The sequence below is a fragment of the Capsicum annuum genome, chromosome 12 (assembly GCF_002878395.1).
Source record: "Capsicum annuum cultivar UCD-10X-F1 chromosome 12, UCD10Xv1.1, whole genome shotgun sequence".
Classification (NCBI taxonomy): domain Eukaryota; kingdom Viridiplantae; phylum Streptophyta; class Magnoliopsida; order Solanales; family Solanaceae; genus Capsicum; species Capsicum annuum.
The window spans coordinates 231214458-231226720 of NC_061122.1; the positions used below are offsets into that span (position 1 = coordinate 231214458).

The window sequence follows — 12263 nt, forward strand, 5'->3', positions numbered from 1 at the left end:
ACACACATACCACATTCCTAATTCCGATTTTTCTTCTTATTTTATGTACCTAGATATTCAGTCTGATTAATTTAGATTTGTATCAGTTGACAATTATAAACGGATTCAAAACTTGAAAAATATGGTTTTCGAATTCTCATCCCTTGGAGTTGATGCATTCTCAACATATAATTTGAACGTACTAAATGAAGTTTTCAAGATAAATACCTATTTAAATCAAAATTATTGAATTCTGCTAAACCAATACCATAAATGATACACACACATATATATGTCCTTATTCACTGCCAAATTTGTTACCACACAGTCCAACCTCATATGGGTTCTATTACCTCCATAACTAAGTTTTAACATATTTTTGTAAACCTTTTTAGTTGATGTGACACCTTTCGTCAACCTTTTTTAGCCAACATGACACATTTGATGTGGACCTCATTTTACGTAATAAAGGTGACACGTCAGCACAAAAGGGAGATAAAAGTATGTTAAAATTGAGTTCAGATGGTAATATGACCTTTGTGAAGTTGAAGTATGTCGTACCAACTTTGACTATAGTTCAAAAAATAATGGATACTCATTTCTTTTTTCTCCAAAACATTATTGAAAACATACTATTAAAGGTGAAGGAATTCCGACCATTCATCACTTACCTCAATAGTCCCACCATCAAATTTGGTCTCTCTTTACTTCACACTTGCACAAAAATTGAACCAAAATGTGAGTTGTTTTTTCTACTCATAACTTATATGTACATGTAGACTACCAACGTGAGTTGTGGTGTCGTGATGGGACTGTTCCACCTTAATCAGGGATCTCGAATTCGAGTTGTGGGTATGGAGAAAATCCTGCTGGGAGTGCTACTCTCCAGAATGAGCCCTGCAGGGCGCAAGCTGAATTAGTCGGAACTCCAACGTGAATACCGAACACCAAACATCGAGTGGAAAAAAGTACATATAGACTTACCACATAACATGGCTCCTCAATATTATCTATTTGCCCCTTTGGTAATTTTGGGTTCTTATCATCTTTGGATTCTCATTCATGAGTGCTACACACCTTTTAATTTTTTTACAATTTATCAAATCAATAATGTGTGTATAAATGTCTCCGTCCCAAACAAGTTAGAGATCGATAAACTTGTTGTATCAAATTAATAATAAATTATTATTATTATTATTATTATTATATGTTGCACAAAATGACAGTGAAAATCACAAAAACAAATATTTTCCTAACATATGTAGTTTATTTTGTTCTTTTCTAATCTGTTTATTTCAAATACCATAGAGTTGACATTTTTTATAGATACCTTTCCCTTCTTTTTTTTTTTCTTTTTTACTTTATGTCTCCTTTCTTTTCTTTCTTTTTTTCTTTTTCTTTTTTCACTTTAGATATATACCACAAAATTATAAATTCGTATTTACGTTTATATATAATAACCTTTTATTTTATCTAATGTATTTTTGAAACACAAACATGTTAATAATTTAAATGGTCATCCAAGAATTAAAAAAAAAAAAAAAACGCAATTTGATTTATGCACCTATGTACGTTTTACGCCCAATCATCCAAAGAACATTGGCATCCTTGGTCTTACCACGACTACTAGTACGGAGTTAGTCATGGCTTCTTCCTCGAATAATTACTAGCCGCATGTGGTGTTTATATCAAATCAACGAGTACATATAAAAGATCTTCATCTGTACTTTTATCACCAGCTAAAGCAAAATATTAATATACGATCTACCTTAATTCATAATTTAGTCATAGTAGATTCATGTGATCATTTGATACGAACGTCATGTACATATGTTATGTTCATGCAATGGATGAAAGAGTTTTACAAGGTCGAAGAAGTAATGTCACTCGATCATTATCAAACCGATTGCAATCTTTTTTTGTTTGTGACAATCGGCAGAACACGATGGAAGGGGAAAAATGTATATAATCTTTTTTTTCTCCATAATTGAAGAATATTTCAAGTAGAAGAGGTGACATATTGTTTCACAACACTATTCTTCTTTACTCACGCGATATTATTAGATTGAGCTCGTCCATTGTTCAACATTCCTCACCATTATTCTTTATGGAAATTTGAAACGTCTTATTTTAATTGTTGAAAGATATTTACAATATCATTTTTGTCTAAAAAGAAAGATACCAAATAAATTAGACGAATAAAATAATATATTATATTAATTTGGAGGACACAAAACCTTACAATCATGTCCATTAAGAGTTGCCTATATTCTCAATTTAAGGTTCTTGTAATAGCACTAATGCTAATAGACAAATAATGCAAATTAGGTGTGTTGGCAGCATGTTTGCATAATTTTGGAAACTAAAGTACACTTTTTAATTTGGTTTTACTTGTACCCACCTATCCCACTTAATTCCTTTTTTCGACTCCATCTTGAGGCCTGTCTGATTTAAGTTTTTAATTATTCTGATGTATTTTTTGATGGTATTATAAATCGATAAATAAGATAAATCTCTGGACTTTTCACTTGTTCTTATAATCTTTTTTGTAAACTACTAGTCAGTATTCGAAATTTATTGGATTGATTGATTTAGATCCGCAACATGTAGGAAATATTTAAACGGGAAGCACTATATACCTGGAGCGCCATTATTACGAAAAAAGGCTTAAAATATCCTTTAAATATTAAAATTTTTTTAAATATACCGTTCATCCATATGGGCTCAAAAATACACTTGTCATTCACCTATATGACCCAATTATACCCTTATCACTAACAATATAATACTAAGGGATCGTTTGGTTGGGAAAGAGTTCTCCCGGCATAATTACTTTCGAAATTAGTTATGTCATCATGTATATGTGATAACTTATCCTGGTGTAAATGGTGGGATAAATAATTCTGGTACTAACTTATACCTCACACCAAACATAAGATAAAATAGTCCTTTATTTTTTTCTGGACTTATTTATTTCTTATACCTTACACCAAACGACCACCGACAACAACAACAACATACTCAGTGAATTCTCATATAATGAGATCCGGGGAAGGTAACATGTACGGAGTCCATACCACTACCTCCGAAGAGGTAGAGAAACTATTTTCAATAGACTCCCGATTCATGACAAAAAAAGTAAACCAAGACGTAATAAAACATAATAGTCAGAGGCGGAGCCAGCCTATTAAAGGGGGGTTTGGACGAACCCCTTCGATGGAAAATTATATTATTAATACATAATTAAAATAATTTTATGTATATATTGTAGATGTTGAATCATTTTCGATGAGTTTTTCTTCAAATTTCGAACCCTTTCAACAGAAATTTTGGCTCCGTCTCTGACGATAGTAAACCAAGACGTAAAAGACAGCATACCAAATGAACCCCTAAGATATAAATAGTGGAGTAAATAATCTCGATATTAACTAATATCTCAAATCAAATATGAGATAAAATAATTTTACATTTTATTTCAAAATTATTACACCCTATACGTCACAACAAACGACTCGTATATATAAAAACCCTAATTTTGTAGTTGAGCGGCAAATACAAAATAAAATTTCCCTCAAATTGCCAAAAATATCCCTCCAAACCCCAAATTCCCAAATCAATGGCGCCGTTTTCAATTATATCCCAAACTTTATTTTTTTGGCGGGTAAATTAAATTAATCAAATTAAACAAAAAATCATCCCTAAGGGTATTTTAGTCTTTTCATATCCAAAACCTTCTAGGGTTTTTCCGTACACTCTTCCTTATAAACCCCTCTTCATTATTTTTATCCCTTTATTTCTTCATCATTATCACCTCCTTTTTTTTTTTTTCTCTACATTATTCTCGCAGCCTCTCTTTATCTCTTCTTTTTTTTCTTCTTCATTTTTAATGTCGGTTTAGCTATATTTCCTTTAGTTTCTTTATATTTGAGAGTTGAAGTTGAGGTTTGAGTCGGGGGTTTAAAAATCTTTATTTAGCTGTTTTTAGTTGTTTTTGGCTATTTTCTTATGTGGGTATTGCTTACTTTTGGTGAAAAACACTTGGTTTTGAGTTGTGTGATCGTTGAATAGGGTGTATTTGCAGAAGTATAAGGAGTTTTTGATCCTTTTTCTACTAATTTGGGGGGAGAAAATTGACTGTTCAGCTGGTTTTGGCTGTTTTATCATCTGGGTATTGCTTAGTTTTTGGTAAAAAACACTTGGTTTTGAGTTTTGTGATCGTTGAACAGTGGTGAATAACGTGTTGTTTTTTTCTTGGATTTTCATTCTCTGTTTGTTTGGGGATAAACGTGTTTATTTAGCTAGTTTTTGCCATTTTCTTATCTGGGTCTTGCTTAGTTTTTGCTATTTAGCTGAAGTAGAAGGGGTGATCTCTGATTTTTTTCTGCTAATTTTGGGGATAAAAGTCTTTATTCGGCTAGTTTTTGCCATTTTCTCATCTGGGTCTTGCTTAGTTTTTGGTAAAAAAAAGACTTGATTTTGAGTTGTGATTGCTGTACAGTGGTGATCAAGTTGTTTTTCTCTTCGATTTGGGGATAAAATTGATTGTTCAGCTGTTTTTCACCATTTCCTTATTTGGGTCTTGCTTAGTTTTTAGTAAAATCGCGTATAATCGTGAGTTGTGATCGTTGAGTACGGGTGATCAAGGTGATCTTTTAGTCGATCCAATGGTGGATATAAGTGATAAAGTGGGTGATCATAAGGTAACCTTTTGTTATTTTCATGTGATCACATCATTTTATTGTGTGCATATGCGTAGCGGTAGCTTTAGTGCATTGAGGTTTGGATTAATGTTTGATGTGAATTTGTTCTTGTGGGTTTTTAGGTTCAAGAAACTGAAGAGATGAGTGGTCAAAGCAAAACTCCAGAAAGGGTGTCATTAGAGACTAGCCAGAAAACTTGTGCTGATTGTGGAACCACAAAAACTCCTCTTTGGAGAGGTGGACCTGCTGGACCTAAGGTCAGTAGATCTTCATTTAATCAATTGATTTTGGATTGTGCTTTATCTCATATCATAGTGATGGTTTACTTTAGCCGATAGTCGATAAGGTTGTTTGCACACCACCCTCCCTAGAACCCACTATATGATTTTACAGGGTATGTTGTTGTTGTTGTTAGATGATACTGATGTTTTACTTGAGCCTTTTCTTGAGCCGATAGACGATAAGGTTGTTTATGCACCACCCTCCCTAGAACCCACTGAGGGAATTTGTGGCGTATGTTGTTGTTGTCATATGATAGTATGCTGTTTTACTTGAGCCGATAGATGATAAGGTGGGATTTGTTGTTGTTATATGATACTGATGTTTTACTTGAGCTGATATATGCTAAGATTGTGTACATACCACCCTCCCTAGACCGCACTATAGATTTTCACGGTGTATGTTGTCATACAATATTGATGTTTTACTTGAGCTGATATATGATAAGGTTGTGTACATACCACCCTCTCTAGACCCCATTAATGTATTTCATGGGGTATGTTGTTGTTGTTGTTGTTGTTATATGCTAGTGATGTTTTACTTGAGCTGATATATGCTAAGGTTGTGTATATACCATCTTCCCTAGACCGCACTGTAGGTTTTCACAGGGCATGTTGTTGTCATATGATAGTGATGCTTTACTTGAGCTGATGTACGCTAAGGTTGTGTACATACCACCCTCCATAGACCCAACTATGGTATGTCACGGGGTATGTTGTTGTCATATGGTAGTGATGTTTTACTTGAGTCGATATATGCCAAGGCTGTTTACACGCCACCCTCATCTAGATGGCTAGACCCCACTATGGGATTTCATGGGGTATGTTGTTGTTGTTGTCATTGTTGTCTTATGATAGCGACTTCTATTTCAGTTTGAAATGGTAATTTGATTTGCATATTTGTATATGTGTGGTGAAACAAAATCTTCAAGTTATTGTTGAAAGATTATCTTTGGAAATTAGTTGGATTGAATTCTTGAAAGTTCCCTACATGTAGTAGGAATACTTATTAGTGGCATGACCTGTATCTTGTGCTTGTGGTTTTGGTAAGTTGCTTGGATTCTATGATGTTGCACTGCGCTTGTGTCCGTTTTCCAAGAAATGTGCTACTTTTGGGTGATGTATGCACCTAAAGTCTCTTTTGAAGAGTTCAAACAACATATAGGTTTTGGTCTATAGTCTCGACTTGGGTAGTAAATGAGTTCATGTTTGTGTTGTGATTGTTCGTGATCACAACAAAAAGAAATGTTTGAGCTGTGATTGTACCAATAAATTGGAGCGGAGGGAGTATTGTATATGGTGGCGACTTTGTATCAAGTTTCTATGCTTTTTCTCGCAAGATTTTGAATCTAATGGTTTGATCTTGCTGGTGAATGTAGTCTTTATGCAATGCATGTGGGATCAGGAGCCGGAAGAAGCGAAGAGCTCTTTTGGGATTGAACAAAGAAGACAAGAAGGCAAAGAAATCTTCAAATAAGAGCATCGACAATCATCCTCGTCATCATCAGAACCAGAGTAGTAACAGCAGCAGTACAAGCAGCAGCGGAGAAAGTACAACTAGTAAAGCAGTAGTCGAGACGAACGAATGCATTCCATTCAAAAAGCGAGCATTGCATTTCGGTAGACCAAAATTGAACTCAACGCATACAAGGAAATTGAGTGAAGAAGAACAAGCGGCGTTCTTGTTGATGGCTCTTTCTTGTGGTTCCGTTTACGCTTAGACGAAGAAGATAAAAAAATGGTTGTACTTATCGCAGTGATTGTAGTACTTTTTTCGGGTCAGTAGATGCATAGATAGAATCTTGAATGATAGAAGAGGAAGAAGAAAATGGTTGTACTTATTGCTGCGATTGTAGTACCTTTTCGAGCCGGTAGGTAGAATTTTGAATGGTAATGGTTTGAGTTGGTTGTACTAATGGCAGTGATTGTAGTACCTTTTTCGGGCTGGTAGGGTAAAAGAGCTTAATCAATTTGAGAGCTCACAAGAATGTAGGGTTGAGAATTGTCTTGTTAGTTTCAATTTAATTTAATTAATTTTAATCTAAGTTGAATTCATTATCTTTGTTGCCTTTTATAATTTATAAATTACGAATTTGAGCTGTGGAAGTAGTAGTAATGACTCTTTTTCGAATCTTGTGTGAAATGATAGGAGATGTAAAACATGAAATTGAAAACAATACAAAAATAGGGACAACAAAGAAAAATGAAATAATAACGTAAAGTATAGATAGAATAACACAAGAGAAGGAACGTATGTCAAAAATTGAAATCCTCAATTGTAATCCGACTATAAATATCAAATCTCCTACGAAGACTGAGATGGACGTTGAACCCTCACAACTCACGTCTCTAGACAATTCGTAAGCTTTCAACAAGCTTAACATAAACATAACTCACGTCTCTAGACAATTCGTAAGCTTTCAACAAGCTTAACATAAACACTCGCAAGTGTATAAACATATTCAAAATCATTTAATTAAAAATAAAAGAAAACTAGCTATTATTTCTTTATTATTATAATTAGTATAAATAACATAAATATCAACCTTTTTAGAAGTAATTATACTCTCTTTTACTTTTTTAATTTCTTTAGTCTCTCTATTAATATACATAACATAGCCGACATATACACAATATTCTATTTATATGTTAGGAATTTTGTAATATGTTTAGGAAATTGAGATTTTTCAACAAGCTTAACATAAACACTCGCAAGTGTATAAACATATTCAAAATCATTTAATTAAAAATAAAAGAAAACTAGCTATTATTTCTTTATTATTATAATTAGTATAAATAACATAAATATCAACCTTTTTAGAAGTAATTATACTCTCTTTTACTTTTTTAATTTCTTTAGTCTCTCTATTAATATACATAACATAGCCGACATATACACAATATTCTATTTATATGTTAGGATTTTTGTAATATGTTTAGGAAATTGAGATTTTTGTAATATTGGAAATATAAATTATGTATTTACGTAATTTTTAGTTATAATTACACAAACAGAACAATACATGTCAATCATATTGTAAAATTTTTCTCATTTTGGTGGGTGCATTCATCACATGATTACAGTAAGCTATTGTTGTACCAATTTCTTTTTTCATGATTGAGCACTATTTTATGATCACATTATTCTCATTTATGAGCACTATTTTGTGATCATATTTTGTTTTTGATAACTGTTTGGCGTTCGGGCTAGCTTTCACACATCTCAATTAAATTTACGTGATATTTGTCATCTTCGACAAGCAATAAATATGAGATAACTCTATCCACTATGAGTCGGACAAATGAAAAGATTCACCTTTGAAATTTGAACATGAGACCTCAAGTTTTCAACACTTTCATTCTCGAGCAACATTTTGTTTCAATAAAAAAAGAAAATTAACATCCAAATTAGTGAGCAATAGGTTGGGACAAAGATGAAACTTTGACTAGATTTTATTTTGGCAAAATGTTGCTTTTTAGTGGGTTCAGAGGTCCAGATGATAAATATGTAAGTAGAAGTGTCCAACTTACAAAACCGACATAGTACAGGGGTCCAAAACGTCATTTTGCCTTTTATTTTTGGTGCTTCCTTTCTATTTTTCTTAATAATTTATGAACCTTTTAAGTCACAATCTAAAGATTCCTTCGAGCAAATTGAAAATTTTACGAGAAAACGTTAAATCAATATGAAAAAGCCTTGCAAGACTAAATCCAAGCTAGATCACAACGAGAGGGATATTCATAGTCGATGAACTTATAATAAAGATAATTCTTTTATATGCACAACGAAATGATTTCAGTTGAACTCACAGAACTCGATGGGATATTCACTAGTCAAAAGAGGCTGGCAACAGGAATTGATAAGATAAACGAGCAAACTAATAAAATTCAAAAAACTTATACTTTAATTTATAGCAATTGTAACTCAATTCTGTACACTAAAACCAATTCGAAAATACGAAGAAAAAAAAAAATCTAAATTATTTAAGTTTAGAGTGCAATATTTGCAATACGCATGACTTGAATCCAGAATCCAAGTCTAAAATTTGAATGAAACCAGAGTTTCTTCACATCTTACACTGGAAGATTTTCGAATGCAACTTCATCGTGACCAAACACACTGTCAACTTGTCCAACAGTACTTTCGTGCTGCTGGTACAGAAAATTGATCGTGGTCAGTAAAATGTAGCAGTTATAAACTTAGATGTTGAAATACGAGACATAAGAACTAATATTGAAGCGAGGTAAAGATAACAAATTAAGACTAACCTGCTCGAGAAGGGCACTCATGAGGTCGTTATCTTGTTCAAATGGCTCAAGAAAAATAGTGCTCTGATAGCTTGAATCGGTATATCTTTCAGCTGCTCTAACTGAGTTAACTTGTGGACCATCGATAGAATTAACATGTCCAATTTCTTGCCTACTAGAGAAAACTGCTTCCGCAATAGGAGCATTTAAGTTCTGTCCATTTTGCTCCATCGAGGCATCAAAGGTTGATCCAACAACATTTTGTAAGCCCCAGTCCTGTGCCTTTTGTTGACACAATTCGCTGAAATTGTCATAACCAACGTTAACTTGTTCCGTAGTTGCTGATACAGTTGAATTGGCACTCAAAAGAAAGTTGGTTCCTGCCAGCGGTATGTTTTGATTCAATGAGAAATCTACTGCTGTTCGGGGAACCTGATTGTACATACTATCTCTTGTATCGTCTACAATACCATTCTGTGATAGGATCTTATTGGATTCACTGAGCATATTCTGAACTCGTAACTGTGGTTGAGAAATCCGTGCTACTGGAATATTCATTCTCAAGAATTGTTCAGTTGTTGGAATTCCACAAGGCAAGTTAACTTGCTTATTGCTATTGTTCATCTGTTGCGGACCTTGATATCTCAACACCGGATTTTGAAAGCTTAAATGGTTTCTCTGCATAAATATGGGAGATTTTGTTGTAGGGCTACCCCATGTCGGCTCTTTGATAAATATGGGAGATTTTGGCCTAACCCACGTCGGCCCCTGGTGGGTAGTAAGATTTTGAACAGGATGTTGATCCATAGGTGCGAGAGTTTGAACATCAAGATTGTTGAGCAGTGTCCCAATGGTTACTTCCGAATGTAACATGAAACCACTCTCCAGTCCACTCCGATTCTTCTGTAGTTGCAGTCGGTATTTCTGCAGCAAATGGTCGCCACCAAATAAGTATTCAATCAATCAATCAATCACACCACTAACAAGTACTCAATCGATCACAAAATATGTTTCGTATGCATGATACTACATTGTCGAAATGGGAAAAAAAGTACCTGAAGGTGGCTAGCAACGTGTTCTCTTTCTAGCCCCGGAACATTCATCAGTTTCAGAATTTTCTGGGGAACTGCCTCTGTACGCGTAGATAAAGAGTTAAGAAAACACGGAATACACAAATATATACGAAGATAATATTGACTGTTGATTAATACTACTGAATATCACTAGCTATCAGGTACCAAATGTTTTCGACAGACCCCTCATTACCACACAACTTTTTAGTATTGTAAGAGTTTTATGACGTACAAGTTGACAGAGCTATGGAATTCATATCAGGTACGGACTAGCTCTGTCGATGAGGAATCACACGCCTAAAATGAGGTCTCTAACTCGAACAAAATTTACCAATACATGCCAGAAACTAGGTTATAACAACGATACTCAGCTGGTAAGAACTCTGTCTATTCGGAACAACATAGAATTACATCGACAACATAAAAGTTCATATAAATTTCCAAAACAAGGCGGTAAGATAGTTCATACTCTTACTGTCCCCTCCGAGTTGATTGATAGCTTGTATGAACTTCTCATGAAGTTCCGGTGACCAAAGTACACGCGCCTTCTTCACTGTATTCGTATCATTCCTTTCTCCGATTTCATTTTCCTCCTCGTCGTTTCTCTTCTTCGAGCTTTTCAGCCTCCCTTCTTTAGACTCAGCACCTTCAACATTTCCTAATCGATCCAAAATCTTCCCCTTCCACTCGTCCTTATTCTGTCGAACAACATGCTGCCAAATGTTCTTTAGCGCTTCAATGCTCACCGGTTTAACCAGATAGTCATGTGCGCCATGAATCACGGCTTTCATAATTACACTTCTACTGTCATCCACGGACATCACTACACAAACAGAAAAGTTTAGGAGCGAGCGTAGTTTGTACAGAACTACAAGAAACAGGATACTCACTTATAACAGGGAGGTTCATCTCCAGTACAATGAGCTCGACAAGTTTAAATCCGTCCATGTCTGGCATGTGCACATCGCTTATAACCAAGTGAAAGTTGTTTCTGTTTTCGCGGAGCAATGACAATGCAACCTCTGCGTGCTCACACGTGGTGACTGCAAAGAAAAACCATTAAATTTGAATGAAGAAGTTCTGCTTAAGATCAACATATCAACCTACAGATATTTGATAAAGTTCAAAGGGTCTTAAGAAACATCCACACAAGCATTCCGACATAGAATCTTCAAGTTTTCAGAAACGAAATTTACGTATTAGAAGCTACATAATAAGTACTATACAACAACAAAAACAACATACCCACTGTATTCCCACAAAGTCGGGTCTGAGGAGGGTAAAGTGTACATGAAGTAGATGAAGTAGAGAGGCTGTTTCCGATGGAACCCCGGCTCAGGACAGTACATAATAAGTCTGCAATTATTAATAGTTCGAAACATTTAAAAAAACATTGATCAAAGAAGAACCTATTTGACTCTCCAAATAATAAAAGTGCCACATAAAGTAGAAAAGAAGGGGTACTTTTTATGGTTAAACTAACTTCTTTCGAGTGAGCTTACTCATATTGCCGGTCTCAAATCTTGAAAAAGTGCAATAGATTACGCTATAATTGACAAGCTTTTCATTGAGCCAAGGGTCGATCAAAAACAGATTTCTACCTCGCAAGACAGGGGTAAGGTCTGCGTACACTATACTTTCCCTAGACCCCAGTTTCGACGTTATAGCTTTTGCTCAAATAGTTCATTTGTGTTAACAACTCCAATAAATATGTACACATAATAAAATTATACAAATTTCTCCAAAACAATAAAGCTCAAACTCAAATTAAAACACACACAAAAAGACTTGACTTTATACAAATATTGCATAAAACACGCACACAAAAATACTTGAACTTTATACAAATATTGCATTAAAACACACGCAAAGACTTGAAATTTATACAAATATTGCATTAAACAGACACACACACACACAAAATACTTGAACTTTATACAAATATTGCATTAAAAACACACACAAAAATACTTAAAATTTATACA

General features: G+C 34.2%; 2 protein-coding genes across 2 annotated transcripts; one reads left to right on the forward strand and one right to left on the reverse strand.

Moving 5' to 3' along the window:
* Window positions 1-3773: 3773 nt before the first annotated feature.
* LOC107851233 (GATA transcription factor 16) lies at window positions 3774-7015 on the forward strand. The gene is made up of 3 exons (XM_016696176.2): window positions 3774-4679; window positions 4802-4936; window positions 6337-7015. The coding sequence occupies exons 1-3, from the start codon at window positions 4644-4646 to the stop codon at window positions 6676-6678; spliced, it is 513 nt and encodes a 170-aa protein (XP_016551662.2). The 5' UTR covers window positions 3774-4643; the 3' UTR covers window positions 6679-7015.
* A 1639-nt stretch (window positions 7016-8654) lies between these two features.
* Window positions 8655-11371, reverse strand: LOC107848808 (two-component response regulator ARR2). The gene is made up of 4 exons (XM_047401340.1): window positions 11169-11371; window positions 10748-11101; window positions 10261-10337; window positions 8655-10129 (listed from the first exon to the last, which is right to left on the reverse strand). Exons 1-4 carry the CDS (start codon window positions 11233-11235, stop codon window positions 9158-9160), a joined length of 1470 nt encoding a protein of 489 aa, XP_047257296.1. The 5' UTR covers window positions 11236-11371; the 3' UTR covers window positions 8655-9157.
* Window positions 11372-12263: the final 892 nt, after the last annotated feature.

Coding starts and splice junctions, on each gene's coding strand:
- LOC107851233 (XM_016696176.2), top strand. CDS start 4,644: ATGGTGGATATAAGTGATAAAGTGGGTGATCATAAG. Junction 4,680..4,801: donor ATAAAGTGGGTGATCATAAG/GTAACCTTTTGT, acceptor GTGGGTTTTTAG/GTTCAAGAAACTGAAGAGAT. Junction 4,937..6,336: donor GTGGACCTGCTGGACCTAAG/GTCAGTAGATCT, acceptor TGGTGAATGTAG/TCTTTATGCAATGCATGTGG.
- LOC107848808 (XM_047401340.1), bottom strand. CDS start 11,235: ATGCCAGACATGGACGGATTTAAACTTGTCGAGCTCATTGTACTGGAG. Junction 11,102..11,168: donor GATGAACCTCCCTGTTATAA/GTGAGTATCCTG, acceptor CTGTTTGTGTAG/TGATGTCCGTGGATGACAGT. Junction 10,338..10,747: donor ACTCGGAGGGGACAGTAAGA/GTATGAACTATC, acceptor CTACGCGTACAG/AGGCAGTTCCCCAGAAAATT.